Source organism: Condylura cristata, unplaced genomic scaffold (assembly GCF_000260355.1).
Source record: "Condylura cristata isolate star-nosed mole 26May11 unplaced genomic scaffold, ConCri1.0 scaffold00027, whole genome shotgun sequence".
Classification (NCBI taxonomy): domain Eukaryota; kingdom Metazoa; phylum Chordata; class Mammalia; order Eulipotyphla; family Talpidae; genus Condylura; species Condylura cristata.
In genome coordinates this window covers 27,070,130-27,094,083 of record NW_004567128.1, presented here as the reverse complement: position 1 = coordinate 27,094,083, position 23,954 = coordinate 27,070,130, and the positions used below count along the sequence as shown (strand labels likewise).

Sequence of the window (23,954 nt, the reverse complement as noted above, 5' to 3'; positions counted from 1 at the left end):
TCCCCTCAGCAGTGTACTTTGTCGATCTGCCTGTTCTGCTCCCCACTCTGTCTCTGGTGAAGCCTCTCACCGCCCCTGAGCCTCTGGTCTGTACCCCAGTTCTGTATGTGCAAATAAAACTAAATAAATCATAAAAAAATTATTAAAAAGAAAATAAAGAAAGCGATTCCATGTGATCCAGTAATACTTCTATTAGTATTTATCCTAAAAATACAAACACTCTAATAACAAAAAGATTTATGTATGCCTATGCTCATACCATGACTGTCCACAACTGTCAAGTTATAAAACCAGCCTAAATGCCCTTCAACAGACAAATAAAGAAAGAAACTGTGGGATATATGTGCAATGGAGAACTACACAACCTTTAAAAAGATTAAATGGCGTCTTTTGGGATAAAAATGGATGGACTGTGGTAAAATAAGTCAAAAAGATATCAGATAGTGCAATTCACCTGTGGAATATTAAAAAAAAACACACACACACAGGAAAAACACAGAAGGAAGAAATCCTGGAGTTAGTGGACATATTTAAAGGTTACCAGAAGGAACAAAGGAAGGCAAAGCAGATGGGGAAGGGAGGCAGATAGGGTATTGGCATGGGTGGTTTGATGGAGGTGGCTTGATGGGAGGATGAGTGGAATGTTGTGCATGTATGAAGGAGCAAAAATGTAACCATAAAGTTAAAATAAATACTAAACACAAACAAATTTTTTTCAAAGGGTTAAATTTCTTTTGTCACAGTATCATGTTAGATATATATTTACCCACAAATATCAAGTAAATGTCTTCAGCGTAATTGCTTTGAATTATACTTTAATTAAAAAAATTTCTACATGCTATAATTTACCCTTTTTAATGCATAGGTCAAGTTTTGACAAGTGCATACGGTTGTAGTTACCAGAATAAACAAGATACAGAATAGTTCCAAGCATAACTGCTTTTTAAATGTCAAATAATCAACAAGTATTTAATGCTGATGTGTCCAATAGTCACTGATTAGTCTTGGGGATAGTAGGAGACTGTGATGAGAAGGAAGAAATATTATGCCTGTCTCCAAACAATTTCCGTAGTCTGATTAGCAAGACAAAGTTTGACACACATGAAACAGCACAAATGAACAATCTATGAGGTAAGAATATGCGTGTAATGTGGATTCCAACATTGATACTGCCATCATGTGACCCTGAATAAGACATTTACTTTAATTATTTAACTGAAACTTCTTTTCCTCTATTCTTTTTTTTAAAGATTTATTTATTCGTACAGAACTGGGGTACAGGCCAGAGATGTGGAGGGTGAGAGGATTCACCAGAGACAGAGCAGGGTACAGAACAGGCAGATTGACGAAGTACACTTCTGAGGGGAGCAGCGGGCGGGTCAGGAGAGGTCTGCCTTGCCATGTGGATCTCCTCCAGGGCAAGCGGGGATAGAACTCATGCGGAAGTGGCTTAAGCTTCTTTGTGCTGTGCTTTAACCCCCTGCGCCACCAGGGAGGGCCTCCTCTATTCTCAACTAGAATGGGTTTTCCTACTTATTTCTAGTCTTTCTTAATTATAAACAAATGTAAATCAAGTAGTAAGGATCAGAGTGAAAACATTCCAGGGGCACATCCTCTAGGCTCTGGGAATAAAGCAGTACAAATGCTGTACTTTCAGTTACTGCTGTGTAATAAATCACTACCAAAACTTAGTGGTTGAAAATAACCATTTTATTTCCTCACAATTCTATGGGTCAGCAATTTGTGCTTGAGTCAGCTGGGTGGTTTTTCTGCTAGTCTTTCCTAGGGTCCCTTATGCGGTTATAGTAATCTAGCAAATGTGACTGAGGCGAAATGCTCTAAGATGGCCTCACAAATTTGATTCTTGGCTGTTGATTAGCCTCTTAATATGGCCTCTCTTGCTTCAGCTGAGGGGAGCAGTGAATGGGTCAAGAGCAGTCTGCTGTGCCACATGCGTCACCTCTCTGGCCAGGGATGGAATTCAGCGCAGCAGAGAGCTTAATAATGCTGCGCTTTGACTCGCGGTGCCACCAAGGAGGGCCCTGCTCCTAAACTCTTTAACCACCAAGGACAACTTTTGAAATTGCCCCCATAGATAGCATGCTTTGAAGGCTTGCCTACCAAACATAATACAACTAGGGATTACGTAACTTCTTCATTTTAATTAGTCAAAGGCAAAGGTTCTATTAAACGTAAGACAACAATAATAGATTTAGATCACCAGGTATTGTTTAGCATTTTATCCTTACTATTCCATTATATCTACAAAATAGTCTCAGTAGTTACTACTAACAGAATTTTACATATGAGGAAACTGGCACAGAAAGAGGTTAAATTCATTCAAGGCTGTAAAAGAATTATAGAAACAACTCGGCCCAATGCTACTCTAGTGCTTCTAGCACTTAAACTCTAGCTAACTAGTTTTACCATGAATGGCAGTATAATTTTAGCAATCCTACTCTCGAGTATTTACCCTAGAGAACTGCAAATTATGTGCACACAAACACTTGCATATAAATTTTTATAGCAGATATAATCACTACAAACTGGAAACAGCCCAAATATGGTATGTCCATTCAATGGAATACTACTCAGTAAACTAGAAAAGCTACCGGAGCACACAACTTGGATGAACCTCAAAAACATGGTGAGAAAACTAAATTCAGACTCAAACAATTATATACAGTCTGACTCTGTTTATATGACACCCTCAAAGTGACAAAATTATGTGATGAAGTATAGATTAGTGGCTACCAGAGAGTGAGAGTGTGACTAAAGAGGGAGCATAAAGGAGTATGTGTGTGTGGGGTGGCAACAGAATTGTTTTGTACCTGGATTTTAGTGGTGTTTACTCTGACCTACACATGTGTCAAAATCCACAGAATTATGCACACTCCACAAAGGCAATTGTATTGTATGAAAATGTAAAGAAAAGGTAATAGGTCATCTTCTTTCTATCAGTGTTAATTTCTGTAATTCTCACTTATTTATAGGACACTTACAGTTCTACCTGTGACTAACAACAGTTTCCAGATGTAAAAATTAAGTTATACTATAATGTGAAACAAAGAACTATTACCCAGCCACACATTCACTAAATGATGACAGTTATCTCTTTAAATAAACATTCCTGAGATGACCACACCCAAAGGTAAAAATCCTACTACTGTGAAACAAACAATTAAAGAACAATTAAAATAATAGTAATTAATTAAAAATAATTAAATATGGTATTATATTCTGTAGTGTTACAGTATCTGATTGTTTAATTTGGAAATATATCATGATCTTTGAAAAATGTCAATATAGTTGTTTTTAAGAAAGGAAATAAAAACAACAAGGTTTTGCCTAAAAAAATTTCAAAAATTAGGCCCTCCCTGGTGGCGCAGCGGGTTAAAGCACTGCACTGAGAAGCTAAAGCCACTTCCGCATGAGTTCGATCCCTGCCTTCCCGGGAGGAGACCACATGGCGTGGCAGACCTCTCCTGATCCGCCCACTGCTCCCCTCAGCAGTGTACTTCATTGATCTGCCTGTTCTGCTCCCCACTCTGTCTCTGGTGAAGTCTCTCACTGCCCCTGAGTCTCTGGCCTGTACCCCAGTTCTGTATGTACAAATAAATAAATCTTTAAAAAAAAATTTCAAAAATTAAATATCCCTTAAAGATTAAATGAATTTAAGAGGCCTCACTCCTACCTGCTGTTCAGTATACAGGTGCCTCTCTTTTCATTCTCCTTTTCCTAATAAATCTGTCCTTTAAAAATGTTTAAGAAAGTTAAATGAATTTAAAGGTTATTCCTCTAGAGATAAAAGTATTTCAGTCAATTATTAGTGGTATGATATTTAATATAGCAATTTACATATAAATAGTAATCAACATTAACTCTGGAAAGAATATGATGAAACAAATATTCCATAAGAATGTCATGGACAATAATAGCTCTTTCTGGAATTTAAATTTTTTTACTAGAACGCATTTACATATCATTATAATTAAAACATTACAGAATTTGTACAAGAATTTTTGAAATTTTTCTAGACTGAAATGGAGATATCTCCCAGGTTACAATCTTCTTCCATCTATGGGACTTTCCATTGGGAAACCTTTGGCTACCCTACTTACCAGGTGAGGCTTTGTATTCTACTCAACACCTAGTACCTCACTCAAAGCACTGTGGACACTTGACAAATATTTGTTGAAATAACTACAGCTGGAAATGTGGAGAATAAAAACCACAAACACATGGTCACTAACAAAACCCATCAAAACAGAAAGACTAAATCATGTTCTAATTTTGAGCGAGGCAAATTATTGCTGACTGCTAACCATGTGCTCAGTTAGTTACAAAGGTATATATACAGAATTCAGGAAGAGAGAAAGGCAAACATACAACATGCTACCAGTGGTACAGGAGTTTTTTTGTTGTTGTTGTTTTTGGTTTTTTTTTGTACAGGAGTTTTTAAAGACTGAGCAGGTAGACCACAAACCAGAATCAGTTATTCCTGGTTCTTTAGCCATAAAAACCACAAAATTAAAGGAGAAAAAGAATACTGCATTAGACATTTAGGTAGATTAAAAACTTAGTTTAGGATTCAGATTTCAGCTCCAATATGTGAAGCACTGGGAAGCCATCATTCCCACCTTTAAACAAGAAAAAGGCAGCACAAGGACATTCAATGACTTTTCTTTGATCTGTCAGAGAACTGAGGTGAAAGAGCAAGCCATCATCCTAATACTCAATCTACAGGATCTGCCTAAAGACAAGACACAGCATATGAACTGGTCTTGAAACTGGTATGAAAACACAGAAATTCTGACAAATTAATGAAAGTCAGAACATTGGATGTCTGAAAACATGAAGTTCCTGGGCTCCACATAGGTAAAAGGAATCCTATCACCTCACAACTTTTTCCTACAGGCTGTTACAAATTTTTCCTGTAGGACTATCCCAGAGAACTTCAACCAGTGGTGTTGGCTGGCTGAAATCCAACCAGACTCTTTCCCTTATCTTCAATATAGAATAAAATATTTAAAATGCAGGAAGGAAGGACACTGATGGATACTCACCACAGCTGGGGAAAAGAACGGGGGGGGGCCGCGGGGGGGGGGGAGTTCCCATCCTGAAGGAGAAGCAGGAAATCTTGCAAAGAATTCATTTAGGACCACACAGTGGTGGACTATGGGTGATTTGCTAGTAGGTGTTCAAGGGGAGCAATACCTGATGGGGGTACCCCAATATCATCTCAACTGAAAAAAAAAAGCCAAACAAAAAAACCCAGATACAGGTTCTAGTACCTGCCTAAATCTGAGGCCTAATCAACTCATCAGAGCACTCTCTCCTCCCCCACCAACCACCACCTAGAAAACTAGCTCAGAGGTTAAGTAACAGCACAATACAACTGGGAGAGCTGTAAGAGAAAGCTCTTGGGAAACAGCACAAAGGAAAAACTCAAAACCAAGCAGAAGTCAAAAAGACAAAGCTGCACAGAAGTATCAGAAATCTCCGGTGTCCACAGTAAAAATAAAAATCAAACACAAGTCAACTCCTTACTAGATTTACTCAAACCCCCCCACACTAAAGGCCTAGCAGAAAGAAACCTGTGTTCTCCAAACACGTCAACATATTAAATATTTACTTCACTATCTCCTACCTATGTTCAGCTTCCAACATGTTGATGAGGCATAATAAAAGGGTGAAAAAGCAACCATCAAACTCAGACTCACTATGACACAAGAGATCTCAAAAACAAAAACTAAGGAGAATTATGATTTATATGTTAAAAACTAATGGAAAAGGCAGACAATATGCAAAAATTATCTACAATTTGTAGATAATTTCAACAAAAAGATATAAACCATTAACAATCAAATGGAAATGCTAGAAATAAACTATAATAAACAAACAAACAAAAACCCAACACACTTCACTTGGCACAGCCAAAGAAAAGAATTAGTGAGCATGAAGATCCAAGATTACAGGTTGGATAAACAAAAATTAAAAGATAAAAAAATGGGCCCTCCCTGGTGGCGCAGCAGGTTAAGGCACAGCACTGATAAGCTAAAGCCACTTCCGCATAAGTTCGATCCCCGCCTGCCCTGGAGGTGACCACATGGCGCGGCAGACCTCTCCTGACCCACCCGCTGCTCCCCTCAGCAGTGTATTTCGTCGATCTGCCTGTTCTGCTCCCCACTCTGTCTCTGGTGAAGCCTCTCACCGCCCCTGAGCCTCTGGCCTGTACCCCAGTTCTGTATGTACAAATAAAATAAAATCTTTAAAAAATAATAATAAAAAAATGAAAAAAAAAAAAAAAAAGGCCATCCCTGGTGGCACAACAGGTTAAAGCAAAGCACTATGGGGGCTGTCTGCAGACATACAGCACAAGTTCAATGCCCGGCCAGGGAGGTGACCCACATGGAGTGCCAGTCCTCTCCTGACCTGCCCACTGCTCCCCTCAGCAGTGTATTTCAGTGGATCTGCCTGTTCTGCTCCCACTCTGTCTCTGGTGGATCCTCTTACCTCCCACACCTCTGGCCTGTACCCCAGTTCTTGTATGCATAAATAAGTAAATATTAAAAGGAAAGAATAAAAAACATAGTGTGGGACAATATCAAACAGCATTAACACAAAGCTTGTAAATGGGATACCAGGAAAAAAAATAGGACACAGATTTGAATAAATAATGGCTGAGAACTTACAAAATTAATAAAACTACAGATACAAGAAGCCTAGATATTTGCAAGCAGCATAAATATGAAAAAATATTAAAAGCAACATCTATGCAAAGACAAAGAGTTTGAAGGCATGCTCAGGAAAAAATGCTAACTATAGAAAAAAGTATAAGAATTATAGGAAGACTTATCAGAAACAAGCAAACAAAGAAAACTATAAGAAGTATGTTGAAAGAAAACTAACTGTAAATTCAGAATTCCATATGCCACAAAAATGTCCTTCAAAAGTGAAGGAAAAAATGAGGAATTTCTCAGGCAAACAGAAACACAGAATTTACTAACAACAGAACTAGCATAAAAAAATGTTAAAGGAAAATTCTTCAGGCAGAAAGATTAAGATTAAGGTGGGAATTTGCACTAGCATAAAGAAATGGAGAGCATTAGAAAAGGAATAAATAAAATATTTTCAAAATGACTGAAATGCCAATTTCTCAATCACCAACCAAAGGCCAATTTTGCAAGCAAGCCTTTTCAAGATAGCAGCCTTAGGCCTGTTGTGAGAACTCTTTTCAGCACAACAGAGCACACATATAATTTTTTAAAACCCTACAATTAACATTGTAATTAATAGTGAAAGATGGCCTGCTTTCCAAGATTGGAACAAGGATGTGCATTCTTACCACTACAATTCTAATATAGAAGAAAAAGTACGAGTTCTCATATTACCTGTTTTCAAGGCTTAATATAAATCTGTCATAATCAAGATAGTGTGGTAATGGCAAAATGATACACACAGAGATCAATGAAGAACAGAGTTCAGAAATAGACCCACACAAGCATCATCACATTTTTTAAATGGGTGCAAAAGCAATTTAGCAGAAAAAGTCTGTTGAAGAAATACTTCTTGAACTAGTGGACACCTATATTCAGGAAAATGGACTTTGACAGACACCTCATATTTACTGCTGGTGGGAATGCAAAATGGTAGAATCACTTTGAAAGACAGTTTGACAGTTTCTTACAAAAACTCAGCAGCCCCATCCCAAGGTATTCACCCAAATGAATGGAAAAGTTATGTTCACTGCAACCTAATGTTTATTTCAAGTTTGTTTATAATTGTCAAGAAACAGGAAGCAGTCAAGCTATCCTTCAAGATGTGAGTGAACAAACAGTGGTAAAGACATACAACAGAAAATTATTCAGTGATAAAAAGGAACCAGACCAATATAGGCTATACTATATGACTTCACAATATTCTATTCTGGAAAAGGCAGGGCTATAGGTAAAAATTTGTAACTACATTGTTTTGAGTCATTTCTAGGAAAAAGGTTTATAGGAAATAATTTTTAATAGCTTAGATGGGGTAAAATTGGGTTGGGTTAATGGGAAATCATATCACCATCACTATGTATCATCTCATTTTAAATGTATATAATTTTAAAAATAAGGCAAGGTATGGTAAAGGTATATAAGTTTACACAGTGAAAATACCTCTCCGACCCTCTACTCCAGGTCATATATACCCCAAAGCTATCAGTGTTTTGAATAGCCTTTCAGAAATATTTGTGTCTATGCAGGTCAAAATTTCTAAGTTATTACCCCACTGTCTACTTTACACAAATAGCACAAAATACACTGTTGTTTCTACTTTTTTTTTGTTACATCTCAGAGATCATGCAATATCAGTACAATGTTCTACTGTATAACCAGTTTTGATTGACACTTGGAATATTACCAATCTTTTGCTACTATAAGTGATATTCCAAATAATATGCAAATATTTGCTGAATAAATTCCTGGAAGTGTTTGCTGGGTCAAATGATATGTGCATTTATAATTTTGATGGCTATTTCCAAGTCACTGACTTTTAAAATGTCAGAGATTTTTCATTTTTATTCTAGGAGGAAAGAAGGAAAATAGTCTTATCACCTGGAGAAATATACATATTTTTAAAAAAGATTTATTTTATGTATGCATACAGAACTGGGGTATAGGACAGAGATGCAGGTGTGGTGAGAGGATTCACCAGAGACGGAACAGGCAGATCGATCGACAAAGTACACTGCTGAGGGGAGCAGCGAGTGGGTTAGGTGAGGTCTGCCTCCTCATGTGGATCACCTCCAGGGACTGGGGATTGAACTGGCACTGAAGTGGCTGCAGCTGGCTTGCAATGCTGCACCCTTACCCATTGCACCACTAAGGAGGGCTGAAATCTATATCTTTAAGATGCACTAAGAGAGGAGCCTCCCTGGTGGTGCAGGGGTTAAAGTCCCAGAGCTATGAAGCTATATATAGGAAGCCACTGCAGCATGAGTTTGATCCCTGACCAGGGAGCTAACCCATATGATGCAACAGACCTCTCCCATCTCACCTGCTGCTCCCCTCAACAATATATTGCAAAAATCTGCCTTTTCTGCTCCCCACCCTGTCTCTGGTGAATCCTCTCACACATACCACACTCAGCCCCCACTTCTGCACTTCTGGCCTTCACCCCAGTTCTTTTTACTTTTTAAAAAATATTTATCTTTTATTCATGCATACAAGAACTGGGGTACAGGCCAGATGTGCAGGGGGTGAGGTGGGTTGTGAGAATTCAACAAAGACAGTGGGGGGGCAGAACAGGCAGATGTACTGAACTACACTGCTGAGGGGAGTAGCATGTGGGTCAGGAAAGGTCTGTTTTGCCATGAGGGTCACCTCCCTGGCCTGGGTTTGAACTTGTGCTACAGTGGCTGAGGAGAGCTTCACAGTGATGTGCTTTAACCTGTCACACCACCAAGGTGGGCCCTACACCCCAGTTCTTGTATGCATAAATAAATAAAAGTCAATCTTATATAAAAAAAGATATACAGGGCCCTCCCTAGTGGCGCAGTGGGTAAAAGCACAGCACTAACAAGCTAAAGCCACTTCAGCATGAGTTCAATCATGCCCCGGAGGTGATCCACATGGCACAGCAGACCTCTCCTGACCTGCCTGCTGCTCCTCTCAGCAGTGTACTTTGTCAGTAGGCCTGTTCTGCTCCCCACTCTGTCTCTGGTGAATCCTCTCACCCTCCGCATCTCTGGCCTATACCCCAGTTCTGTATGAATAAATAAATAAATATTTTTAAACAAGATATACAAAGTGAGCCTTCTACTTAGTTTCCCACATGTGCTTCCTAGGATCCAATTATTGCATTTTCAAATATTTTAGGTCACAAGTCAGTTGTAACATCTATTTGTTACACGAGAGGTTGACTTATGAAATCTTCACTGTCAAATGTCAAAGACTGACGCCCCTCAATTGCCAATCATTGGACTCTCACTTCACAGCATAATGATGGATTCTTCAAATGAACCACAGGGAGATGTTAAAATCTTAAATAAAACATATCTACAGAGAATCCTTTGTCATTATAATGCCCAAGTAAAGATTACATTCCCATATAACAGTTACAAGAAAAGGCTGCAATTGTTTCCCTCATCTTTCAGGTAGTGATGAATTCCCAACTAACTATATTTTTGTTTATCTACAAAATCTAGCATAGTCTATCTAGTTAGTACACTACTATTTTGTGGTAAAGTTTGAACGGGAAGTTGAGGAAACCCAGAGCCTTTGAAAATAGGCACAGAAGATAAGTGATGTCAAACAATTCACAAGAATTCAGAGGCCCAATGTTGTCCCCCCCCCTCACATTCTCCTAGAGGAAAACATTAGGTGGACGAGAAGGTGGCACAATTATATGATAGGCTGAAGAATATATCACATTTAAAAATGAGTGCTTAACAAAATTTATTGAAGGAAAAAGGTTAAATTTCTTATCACAGTAATGGTCCCCAATTTTGGGGGTACCTCACTGCATCCACATCTTTAGATGACCCCCTCCTATAAGGACTCTGGGCTCGACCATGGAAGCATTTCCATGCTTTGGCTGATGCGACAATAGCAAATGTGACTTAAGTAGACACTTGAGAAGTGCTCAAGTACTGTCACTTGCTCTTGCTTGCTATGCTTTGTAACTTTGAGACCACATATTGAAAAGTAAAGACTAGAAAAAGCTGGAGTACAGACCCCCTGGAGCAGAGATGAGCCATCCCAGCTTAAGGCTTCTGGAGAGTACCCAGTCTCCCAACCACTGGTGTGAGCACAGCCATTCTAAATCATAGAGCAACCAGCTTACCTCTTTTTCCACCAAATAAACCTCTAAAATAGATAGGTAAGGGGAAGGACAGAGGGAGAGGAGAGAAGTAGGGAAGGGAGGGAGGGGGTGAGAGGAAAGGAGGGGAAGGAGAAGGAAAAGCTACTTCAAAGTAAATATGTTTTTTGTGGGGTACATATGGGAAGAGTACACTGGTTTGTGACATTTACTCTGCACACAGGAAATAGTGTCAAATAAAAACCTGCATTACCTGGATGAGAATATATAAAGTTTTGAAAAAATGTCTATGTCTTCCCAGATTCTCACAAATACAGTGCCATCACAGATGGCAAACACCAAAAAAAAAAAAACACAAAAAAACAGTTTCTGACTGAAATATATTTATCATGATAAACTTAAACAAAAATATATCTTATACTCAACAGTTTCACTTCTAACACTGATGAACTCAGGTTTGAGGAAATACTTTTTCTCCCAATTCTACTCTCCAATCCCCATTTGACTGGGCTTGAGAAGACTGAACGATCTCCCTTAATGCAGCCTAAAAAACATCATCTATGCTTTTTATGCAACCTTCTGTCAGATGTATTATCTAGGATTAGCTTCTTCCACCATCACCTAACAACCCTTTCTGCCATGTTAATGGTAGACAGTTAAAAACTGGTTAAGAACTACACAATTTGCTTCACAAAGTGGGACACTGAAGGAGAAACAACTTTTTTTTTTTTTTTAAGTTTCTAACATGTTTGAGACCAAGTGTCTCTGACTGCTCTACAGGCATAAAGCAGACAGGTGTAGTTAAAGAACTGACTATTTTGAACAGAGGGAACAACAACAAAGCACTTAACAGTCATATTGTGGTATAAATCCTGCTTGGAAATGACTTTCTTTAGGCCTCACTAGATGCTTTTCTGGATTAAACACACACACACACACACACACACACACACACACACACACACTCGTCCACACAGCTCTTGTGTGGTATAGGTGAAAAACACCTTCTAGCAGCCGCCCAATGCCCTAGGAATAAGTCACAAGCTCCTAACGAGGTCCCATAAGGCCCTGTCAATCTTCCTCTACCTACCTCATCTCTTTCCCCAGGTCCTAGTCAAACCTCTATGGATCCTTTCCACACCTCTCTCCCACCTCAGTGCCCTTGGAACACCTGCTGTTCCCGCTGGTTAGCAACCCCCTCTCTTTTACCTTGCTTGTTTCTGTTCATCTTCAGGCTCCAGGGCACCTTGCTGGTTTCCTACAGAGAAGCATTATACTTCTTAATTTGCTGTCTGATCCAGAGAAAGTTACCTTTGCTTCACAATTCTCTGAGCCTCACACCTCAGAGAGAGATCCCAAGTGCTCAGCACACAGAAAATGGTTAACAGACCATTGTTGCTCTTATTATTTCATATAGTAATCTCCATTAGAGCTCACAGTATAATTAATAGATATTTTTAGAAAAAAAAATAGAAATATCCCTTTGGATCCCATCTTAATACCAATACCTTCCATGCTATTTCCCCCATATACTGCCTATGAAATGAATGTTTACAGAGCAATTATTACTTTAATTAATTATTACCTCAGCGATGAGGCTTGGCAGATGAGGAAACTGAGGCCCAGAGAAGTAACTGGCCAAGATCAAACACTAGATTAGAATCTAAGCTGGACCATAGCCTGTGCCAGGTGCATGACACCAAAGGCTTCTCTAACTCCTGAACCTTGTCAACTAAGAACAGCAAGCCCCAAGGAAAAATGAATCTTCACATTTCACACCCACAGGACTCCCAGGTATCTACTCTTCACATTCTTAATCAGACTGATGTTCCCATCACCACCTGTAAACCCACTTCCCCCTGATTGTGATGGCAAATTTCCTTGTTTCTTTCCAGTGGAAAGGTCTGATTTACCACCTATACCCCTAATGAATAGCAGACACTCAATACATGTTTCCTGAATGAATGAAATGTTGAAGGATACAGAAAAGTTGGGGTGGATTTTCATAATATTAAAATTTGGCACAGTGTGCAACAAATCATCAGAGATTCCATATGATTTACAAATCTGTGTTTCACAGCTAGAATTATTAGATTTCACTTTGCCTATGGGGCCCTGAGTCACCACCAATGTTTTTCTATGACCCATGGCTGTACCTGAGTCACCCTTCCTGCCAGGGTGCCCTTGACAAGTATTAATCTCTCAATAGTTACTTTCAAATGGCTCAGAAAAAGAAACAGAATGAGCAAATGATAAAGCAAATGGGATCAAACTGTTAACAACTGGTGACCTTGGGTAAAGGGAATATTTGAGCTCTTTATACTATTCTTGCAACTTTTTTGTAATTATAATATTATATCAAAATAAGCTTTTGAAATCTAACAAAGATTAATAATTTTCCCAGGAGATTGCAACACACAAGGCCTAGTGTACCGGACATGCTGTTACCATATTTTCTTGTCAGCTATCCCAAAAAACACCCCAGGCTCAAGTTTCCTTGCCTATCAGCAAAAGCCAAAGGACAAGGAGCTCCTTGGGCAGCAAGGCTCAGTCATGGCTTCTGGGATAAGGCAGTGATTAAATTATTAACTGCTTGGAGAATATTAATAAACACATAGAGGCCCAGTACTATTTCCTCACACCAGATCCCTTACTTTTCACAGTAGGCTGCCCTCTGGGTTCTTACCTTCCTTTTCTATAGGGTCAGGCAAATTCTCCTCAGGATCCTTCTATTGCACTGTCCTGCAGGAGAAGCACCAAGGCAGGTCTGATGGTAAGAGTTCTGCTGCTACTGTCTATGAAGACACCTACAGGGAAAAGGTAAAAATAATTATGGGGGCTCAAAGATTAAAAAAAAAAAAAAAACAGAAAACCCAAAGTAGCAGTTATTTGGTCTGGTCTGTAACAGGCTTGGTCTGGTCTATAATAGCCGCTAGCTGGCACCCTTTATTTGTTCATCATGTCGACTCATCCTAAATCCTCCCCACTCTGCAAACAAATGCTTCAGATTTCCCAGTCACTGTAATGGAAACAACAGGTAGAAATCAAACTATTCAAGAGTCCTCATGTTAGCCACTTTAGAATACCAAATGGGTGTGTCACAACTGTCACCCATCACCTATAAGGAAAGCTCATTATAAGTAATCCTGCTGAGAGATTTTCTTCATGTAAGACAGAATATGATCTATACCTTCCTCAGTTCTTTTGTGTGTGTAAAAGCTCCATGAGATAGGTGTTATGTCCTATGATAATGTTAAACCTCATTTTGGGCCCTGATCTCTGTATCCTTGTATCACTGATGAAGGCTTCGAAGAACTCTGTGATGTCATGTCTTCACAAACACCCCATGACTCCAGCTTCCCCTGCTTGTCCTAAAATACTAGCCTGTTTCCAGCCAGACTTCAAAGTAAAGGGCAAAAAGAAGAAATGGCCTTGCAGCTTAGGGGAGAAATGGGTTGTTAAGGTTGAAGGAACACAAACAAGAGAGGTTAGAGACAAGCTTTATCAAAGGACAGGCTCATACCCAACCTATAAACATTCAGCATCCTTTGTTTTCTGTCTTAACTTTCACTAACCCATATATCTCAACTCAGATTAGAGCCCTGACATCATCACCTGTCCTGCTCCTGGGAATTTCCTCTACAGGCCAGGAGGTGAATCACGGATACCCCATCCCTAAAGCTGCTTCCAAGTGTCTCCTGGTTCCTAATATTCCAAATACTTCAGGAAGGAGTGGGAGGCCCTTCTCCACTTTCTTGTGCCTATCACCAAGATTCACGGGATCCTACCTGTGAGACCACATTTGCTATGTTGTCAAGGGCAGCAGCAGGACTCAGTAAAGAGGGAGGCTGTAAGTGTGGGTTCTAGAACAATTGCACTCCTAGGTATTCCAGAACTGACAATAAAGAATGCAAGGAACTGCTTCAAGACAACAATATTAGGTTGAGCTCTTCCCTAGCTAACAAAACTGTAGAGAAGTTGAAGAAAAGGTGGCAAAAGTGGTAGAAATATTTGCCAAAGATCACTTGAATTTCTTTCACCCTTTGAAGAGGGGTGTTATCCTTTTACAATTCAAGTATTTAAACTCAAACTTCACTTTAAATTAAAGAGAAAATGATATGTTACAGAGTTGACTACTCCTAGGCTAAACAAAAAGGAATGAGAAATCTATTTTCATTTATCCAGAGAGTAATCTCAAGATGCTATAAAAGCATGAGAACTACATTATTCTAAGGGTACAGGGACCAGGTTCCACATTCCCATTATTTACAGACACTATGAAAATATTAAGTGAAATAAAAACACAAATGTTTTGTTTAGGCCAAATCCTCTCCCCATAAACGACCCCCTTTTTCCAGGCTGACAAGAAGGGGCTGAAGGGAAGTTACTTAAGAGAAGAACTGTTAAATATTTAGGACAAAAGTGGGGTCTGAGTTGCTTAAAAGATGTTGTGCAACCACTTTTCACCTAAATTATTTCCAATTACTTTCCAAGTTTAGAAAGAAGCAGACAGTTATCTTTATCAGACCAAATAGAAAGAATAAGCTCACCTTTCCCTCCAAGCCACTGGAATCACTAACAACACGGTTTTGATTTCTTACAAATCAGACAGCAGAGAAGACGGCGTGGGGAATCTCATCCCTCGCTTCACAGATAAATGGACCTCACATCACAAAAACACTCGCGCACGTCTGAGGCCATGGATTTCCTTGCAACTCAGAAAAGTCAGCCAAGTGGTCAAACAAGTTTCTAGTCAAATGTCTAGGAATTACCTATGTACCACGGCCACAGAATGACACCCAGCTTTAAACATGCCTTCACATCGTACTTTTAAGGTCTCTAACTCAAGATCACACCCTCCTTCCCGCTCACAAACACGCACAGGTCGGTCCGTGCAATGTAAAGCCACCCTGCTCCCAAGCAGAGGCTCAAAAAGCCGGAGAAAAAGAATGGAGGGAGTCAGTAGGCAGACAGACACAGACAGGTCTATCTACCTGTGTAATAAAATAATATATATGTACTTTTTTTTTTCAAGCGATTACCTTACAGCAAAGAGAAGAAAATCAACTCCATCGACGGAGAAAAGTTAACTTTCTGTGCCCGGCGGTGGCAAATTGTTCCCGTTAGACCTGCGGAGCCTTCCGCTTTCCCACCCCCCAGACCGCCCGGCGTCGGCGCTCGCCTGGCGCTTGGCGCTTGGCGCTGGGCGCTGGGCTCCGCGCTCGGCGCTCACGGCGCTCGGCGGCGACCCGCAGCGCCCGAACAATAACGGGAGGGGGAGGGAAAGTTAGTCTGCCGGCGGGGCGCCCGCGCTCTGGCTCCGGGGGCACCCGACTCGCTCCGGGCCTCGCCGCTCGTCGCAGCGCCCGGCCCCCCGCTCCAGGCGCTGGCTCTTCCCGCCCCTACCAGCCAAGCAGCCTGGGCGCGCCCTCGCTGCCTGGACTCCGGCTCGGCGTCGCCCAGAGCAGGTCCTCCGCGGAGGGGCTGAGTCCGGGCGTCCCGACCCCAGGCCGGCGACGGGCTGGGAGGGGGCGTCGGGAGGGGGCGCCGGGAGGGGGCACCGGAGGGAACAGCCGCAACAGTTATGGCGCTCAATTCTAGCCCGAGAGGCGCCCTGAGCGGCAGCCGAGAGCCGGCGTCCGCGCCCGCGCCCGCCCCCGCCCCCCAGCCGGCCAAGCACTTCACCTCAGCCCAGTGGCGCTCTCGGTCCGGAGGCGCTGGAGACGCCGAGGCAACCGCGACACGGAGTCGGGGCGACCCCGCGCACGGCGAGGCTGGGCCGGGACCCACGGCGCTCCGTGGCGCTCGCTCCGACACCCAGAGGCCGCCGCTCCCGCTGCCCACCCGGCGCGCCATCCCTCAGCCCGCTCACGCCGCGTCCCATCTCGGTGGCGCCTACCTTGGCGCCGCGGCTCCTTCCCGGCTGCTCTCTCGGGCCCGGCAATGTGCCGGCGAGTCGGGTAGGAGTGGTCAACGCCCCCCTCGCCGCTCGCTTTCTTCTCTCCGCTCCCTCACACCTGCCCCCTAATCTCCTCCCCACCCCCGCTCCCCGCCCCGGCCGCCGGCTCCGCCGGGGCCGCCCCCTGCGCGGCAGCTCCCGCCCTCGGCCCTCGCCCGCCCGGCCCCGTCAGGCCTCGGCTCTGGGCAGGCTTGGGCGGCGGCGGCGGCGGCTGAAGCGGCGCGGAGCACTATTGTATTCCTGACACTGTGCGCTCCCACGCTCCGCCTCTTCCCCTTCCTTCCTCCCCCACCTCCTAACGCTCGCCGCCCCCCCGCAACCGCCGGCCGCGCTCGCCCTACCCGACTGGCTCCCCGCCGTCCGCTCGCCGCGCGCTCTTCTGGCGGGCTGGGCGCCGTCGCGACCGCCGCGCGCCTTGACGCTCCGCCCCCTCGAGGCTCCCGCACCCGCTGCGCCGGGCTCCAGGTGGGTTCCGCGCGACTCCTGCTGGGTGCGCTGCTCGCGAGAGGAGACTCGGCCCCGCTAAGTGCCAGAGAGCACGACGGGGAGGTGCCTGGCAGTGGAAACCCCTCGGAAGCGACTCCTTGCCCCTTCCAACTCGAAAGTTCTTGAAGCGGGACCCTCCTGGAGAAAACTTGTCGGCCACGGCCGATTTCAGTTGTTTGTGCTTGGGGTATCCGTAAAAATAAAGCCCACGAGTGCTATTAGCAGACGAGCCATTTATTCATCTGCCAGCACACATGGTTTCTGATGTTCTGTGACTTTTTGATGTGTCCACTTGGTTAAGCTACAACCCTCAGTGATTGAATCGAACACTCATCTAGGTGTTGCTGTGTAGATTATTTCGAGGATGCAATTAAAACTCCTGATCATTTGGCCCAAAGGAGAGATTATCCTGGGTCTTTCTTCTATAAATGCATGCCCTACGTATTTTGCACTTACTTAGCCAGCCCCACAATTATGTAAGCCAATCGCTTCTACTGAATGAACGAATGAATGAATTTGTATGTGTATGTGTATTTCTGTTAGTCTGCTTCTCTGGTGGGATCCTGAGTCATACAGATGTTAAAGCCACAAACTCTTTTTGATTTACCTGTCTGAATGTGGAAATGTACCACGTGCAATTACTATGAATTCACATTGTCGTTTTCATTTACATTGCTAAGTTAACCAAAAATGTAGACTCTTGTAGTTTGCTTTTCATATTAAAGATGCAGTTCTACTTTAATAATATATAAACGTGGGAGTTCTAAAATACAGTCCTTCAGACTAACTTCACATTATGCTTATTTTGAAATAATTATACATTCACAGCATGTGTAAAAAATATGACAGAACAATCCCTGTACTCTTCACCCAGGTTCCCCTAGCTGTAATAACTTACACAACCAAGATACAGACTTGGTACAGTTCACAGACATTCAGATTGCCCTAGTTTTACATGCACCCATTTCTGTCTGTGCATGTAATATTATGCGATTTTATCACTTGTAGATTTGAGTAAGCTCCACAATCTTCCACCACAAAGATTCCTTCTGCTATCCAATATAGTCACAATCACATCCTTTTCCTACTCGAATACCTGGCAACCACTAACATGTTCATCTCTAGAATTTTGTTTTTTCAAGAATATTCTGTTAATGGAATCAGATCTTTTAAGTGAGGCTTTTCCTCACTCAGCATCATTTCCTTGAGGCCCACCCAAGTTGTAACGTATAGCAAAATTTCATTAATTTTTATTGCTGAATAGTAGTTGTATTGCTTTGGTATGGTTATGGTATGCAAAGTCTGTTTAAGCTATTTATCCATCGAAGGATATTTGGGCTGTTTCCAATTTTTTGCCTATTACAAATAAAACTGCGATGAACATTTTATGTAGAGTTTTTAATATAAACATAAGTTTTCATTTCTCTGTGACAAAAGCCCAAGAGTACAGTTGCTGTGTTGGATAGTGTGTGTTTTGTGTTATAAGAAACTGCCAAATTTTCCCAGACTGTCTCTACCACTTTACATTCCACTGGCGATATATGACAGATCCAATTTCACTTTATCTTTGCCAGCATTTGGGATGTCACTGTATTTTTATTTTAGCCATTCTAATGGGAGTGTAGTGATATTTCCTTGTTTTTAATTGCATTTCTCTAATAGGTAATGATGTTGGACATCTTTGAATATGCTTATTTGCCATCTGTCTATCTTCTTCGGTTTAGTGTCTCTTCATATCTTTTACCCATTTCTTAATTATATCATTTGCTTTTTGCTATTAAAATTTGAGAATTCCTTGTATATTCTAGATACAAGTTTTCTGTCAGATACATGGCCTGCAGATATTTCCCCAGCCTGTAACTGGTCTTTTCATCCTCCTAAGAGATTTTGCAGACCAAAATTTCTAATTTTGGTTAAACCAGGCTTGTCTGTATTTGCATTTAAGTTTCATGTTTTTGGTGTCATGTCAAAGACATTTTTACCTACTCCCAGGCCCCATAATTTTTCTGTTTCCTTCTAAAAGTGATAGTTTTGTATTTTATCTTTATACTCATGATTTATTTAAAATTAATTTTTGTATAACATTTTTGTGTGAAAAAATTGAGGTTCATATTGTTGCGTGAGAATGGGTATCTGGTGGGTCGGACACTACTTGTTAAAATGATTGTCTTTCTCAGTTACATTGCTTTTATACCTTTGTCAAAATTGGTTGGGCATATTTGTATTGGGGTTATTTCTAGGTTCTTTGTTCTGTTCTACTCGTCTATGTGACCAGCCTTGTGAATACCAAACAATTTTGATTACTATGGATTTATAATAAGTGTTAAAATTGGCCAGAGTGATTGCTCCCACTTTATTTTCTTTCAAAATTATATTACAAAAGTGTATTAGCAGGCCTCCCTGGTGGCACAGGGATTAAAGAGTCTCAGTGCTGTCAAGCTATTTCTAGCCACTGTGGACTGAGTTCCATCCCCAGGCAGGGAGCTGACCCACGTGGCGCAGCAGACCCCTCTTGTCTTGTCTCATGCTCCCCTCAGCAGTGTATATCAGCAGATCCACCTGTTTTGCTCCCCACTGTCTCTGGTAAATCCTCTCACCCTGCCCCCATGTCCCTCTGGCCTAGCCTGTTCCCGTATGCATAAATAAAATAAAAATAAATCTTTAAAAATGTATTAGCCTTTCAAGGACATTTGCCCTTCTGTATACATTTTTGGAATGAGCTTGTCTCTACAGAAACCTTCCTGGAAAAAAAAATAAAAGAATTGTTTTAAACCTATAGATCAGTTAGGGGAGAATTGACATCTTTACTATATTGATTCTTCTGATGCATGAACATGGTGTGTGTGTGTCTGTGTATCTTTCCATTCAGATCTTTGACTTTTCTCATCAGCATTTTGGAATCTTCAGCATGCAGATCCTGTGCATTTTTTTTTTTTGAGAATAAACTAAATTTTATTTTCTTTGGTTGTACGTACTATTGTGCTTTTAATTTCAATTTCCTCATTGTTCATTATCAGTATATAGAAATGCAATTAATTTTTGTGTGATCCTGTATCCCTTGATTTTGCCAAAACCACTTATTCTCACCATTTTTAGCAGATTCTTTGGTATTTTCTACATAGACAATCACATTATCTGTGAATTCAGACAGTTTCGTTTCTTGCTTTTTAATATATATGCCTTTTATTTCCTTTGCTTTTCCTACTGTGCAGACTAAAACTCCTAGTGATATGCTGAATAAGAGAGGTGCAAGCAAACTTTCTTTCTTCCCTCCCTAAGGGGGAAACATCATTCATCTTTTACCCTTAAGAAAATTCTTAGCTGCAGTTTTTGTGTGTTTGCTTTTGGGTAGATGTTGTTTATCAACTTGAAAAAGTATCCTATTCTTGTTTCCTGGGAATTTTTATTAGTAAAAGCAGAATTTTGTCAAATGCTTGTTCTGTATCAGTTGAAATGATCATTTAATTTTTCTCCATTAGTCTGTGGTTATGGTAAATTAGACTAATTGGATATTGATTTTTCAACTAATCTTGCATAGCTGGAATTAGTACACTTGGCCATAATATAATTCTTTGTGTGCTTGTTTGGATTCTAACATTTTGTTGTGGATTTTTTTGGTCAAAATTCATGAGTGATAAAAGCCTGGCTTTGAAGGTTTTGTTGTTGTTGTTGTTGTTTAATATCATATATGAATGATTTTGGTATTAGGAGAATACTGGCCTCATAAAATGAATTGGGAAGTTGCACAGACAAGAGTTAACATGTCAAGCCCTTAATGGGCAGCTGGGAACTTGGATTTCAAGAGAGTTTCTACCATTCCCAGAACAGATAAAACCGCTCACAGTGGTGAGCGCCTAAACTGATTGTACAAGTATGATTTTATGCTGGGACTAGAATTCAAGTTTCCTGATTTCCAAGCCAAGCAAAAAAGAGTTAATGTAGCAGGCTTGACTGCTGTCCTTTAAAAGGCCTACTGGCAAGGTTGCTTCTGGCAACTGGATTTGGGGGTAGGTCCCACCATTCCCAGAACTAATAAGAGTGGCTTACTGTGCCTGAACTGTTTGTACAAACAATATGGTGTATATTGAATACTGACTTTCCTTCTGGGAGTCTGGAATTTTGGTACTAGGCAGAGGTGCTTCCTTGACCAACCTCCAATAAATGCCCAGAGGACTGAATTATAGAATTATAGTAAATCATGATTGGGATGTGGCTATAGACTGAGTTATGTGAATCCTCCTGGTGAATTATTGAGTCTGGGAATGGTCTTGGGGAACCCAGTACATATGCTCTCTCCTCTTTGGTTTTCTAGAAAAGAGTGTGTAAAATGTGTGTTAATTCTTTAAATGTTTGATAAACTCTCCCAGCAGAAAAACCAAACAAACATGTGAACCTAGAGCTTTCAGAGCTTTCTTTCTTTTTTTTTTTGTTAAGATTTATTTATTTATGCATACAGAACTGGGGTACAGGCCAGAGGTGCAGGGGCGGCGAGAGGCTTCACCAGAGACAGAGTGGGGAGCAGAACAGGCAGATCGACGAAGTACACTGCTGAGGGGAGCACCGGGCGCGTCAGGAGAGGTCTGCCGCGCCATGTGGTCACCTCCGGGGCAGGCGGGAATCGAACTCATGCGGAAGGGGCTTTAGCTTCTCAGTTATAGAAGAAAAGTTATGCACATAAATTTGATAGCTTAGATAAAATGGGCTAATCCCTTGAAAACCACAAACTACCTAAACTCAGTCTGTATAAAATCTATAATCTGAATAATCCAAAAGCTATTAAAGACATTGTAATTTAAAAGATCTCAAAAAAAAAAAAAAAGGCCCTCCCTGGTGCCGCAGCGGGTTAAAGCACAGCACTGAGAAGCTAAAGCCCCTTCGCATGAGTTTGATTCCCACCTGCCCCGAAGGAGACCACATGGTGTGGCAGACCTCTCCTGACGCGCCCGGTGCTCCCCTCAGCAGTGTACTTCGTCGATCTGCCTGTTCTGAATCCCTGCTCTGTCTCTGGTGAATCCTCTCACCCTCCACATCTCTGGCCTGTACCCCGGTTCCATATGAATAAATAAATAAATCTTTTTAAAAAATAAAAAAAATATATTTCCCTTTTTTTCCGTTTCAGTGGACACAGGATCACAATAAGGTCCCGTCTCATTTATTACATTAATTATTTATGTCTTCTTTAATCTTAGTCAATCTTGCTGCAAGTTTATCTATTTTATTGATCTGTTTGGAGAAACAGCTTCTTGTTAATTGATTTTATCTATTGTTTCCTATTTAAATTTTATTGATTTCTGCTCTTTATTATGTCCTTCTTTCTGCTTGCTTTGAGTTCATTTTCATTTGTCTTTTTTCTAGTCTCTTGAGGTGGGAGCTTACATGATTAATTTGAGACCTTTTCTTTTTTCTAACCTAAGCATTTAGTACTCTAAGCTCCCACATCAGTGCTGTTTTAGATACGTTCCACAAACTTTGATGTTATATTTTCACTTTCATTCAGTTGATTATATTTTATATTTTTTTCCTTGAGATTTCTTTTTAGACCTATGGATTGATGAGAAATGTGTTGTTTGGTTTCCAAGTATTTGGAGGTTTTCCTGTTGACTTTGTTATTGAGTTCTAGAATGATTTCATTATGGTCAAAGAACATGTTCTGTATGATTCAGTTGTTTTACACTGTTGAAGTTTGTTTTTATGGCTCATGATATGAGATATCTATAGTCCATGAGTATTTAAAAAATATGAGTTAGGTGCTTGTTGCATGTAGTATCCTATAAATTAGATTCTGTTTTTTATGGTGTTGTTGAGTTGTATATTATTCTTGTTGATTTTCTGTCTGGTGTTCTGTTGCTAAGAGGAGGTATTAGAGTTTCCAACTAGAATTGTGGATTTGTCTGTTTTTCTGTTTCAGTTCTCAAATTTTACTTCATGCATTTTGAAGGTCTGATGTTAGTGCACACGCATTAGGATTGCTATGTAATTATCATTATGTAATGTCCCTCTTTGTCCCTGTAACTTTGTTTGCTGTGAAGTCCACTTATTTAATATTAATATAGCCATTCCTGCTTTATAAATTAGTTCTGGGTACGAGGAGTGCTTTTTATTGTCTTCTGGACATTTTGGATATTACATTAGAGTCTGGATCTTACATAGGTCTTCTGTTTTAACAGGAAGTTACCCTATTTAGATCCAGTGCATAGGTCCTGGCCTACTTTTGTGAGTTGCAATTCAAATAACAATTCAGTTTTTAGAACCTTTGTAGTGCTATTCTGGTATGCTTTGTTTGTATGCTGCTTGAGGTACCTTGAAAACATAGGTGATATTCTACAATGCAATTCAGTTCTCAGACATTAGGTATGTTTAGTTAGTTTTTTTTTTTAAAGATTAATTTATTTGTGCATACAGAACTGGGGTGCTGGCCAGATGTACAGGGGCGGTGAGAGGCTTCACCAGAGACAGAGTGGGGAGTAGAACAGGCCGACTGACAAAGTACACTGCTAAGGGGAGCAGTGGGCGGGTCAGGAGAGGTCTGCCATGCCAGGTGGATCGAACTCATGCGGAAGTGGCTCTAGCCTTCTTAGTGCTGTGCTTTAACCCACTGCGCCACCAAGGAGGGCCCTGATTTAGTTTTATGTTTGGGTCAGTCACGTACCTTTCTACGACTTTCTCTAAAAATTTAAAGGAGCCCTTCCTCCACCCCTCTGAGATC

At 41.0% G+C, this 23,954-nt stretch overlaps 2 protein-coding genes across 2 annotated transcripts in view; one reads left to right on the top strand and one right to left on the bottom strand.

Annotated features, from left to right (window-relative positions):
• Positions 1-16,754, bottom strand: part of JADE3 (jade family PHD finger 3) — a 114,374-nt gene extending 97,620 nt beyond the window's left edge. Inside the window, exons 1-3 of the mRNA XM_004689983.2 lie at positions 16,703-16,754; positions 13,490-13,610; positions 12,013-12,061 (exon numbers count right to left, since the gene is read on the bottom strand). Coding sequence (XP_004690040.2) covers positions 12,013-12,031 — 19 coding nt within the window. The 5' untranslated portion in view covers positions 12,032-12,061; positions 13,490-13,610; positions 16,703-16,754. The remainder of the gene's footprint in view (positions 1-12,012; positions 12,062-13,489; positions 13,611-16,702) is intronic.
• Positions 1-23,954, top strand: part of ZNF41 (zinc finger protein 41) — a 722,252-nt gene that overhangs the window by 366,513 nt on the left and 331,785 nt on the right. The window lies entirely within an intron of this gene.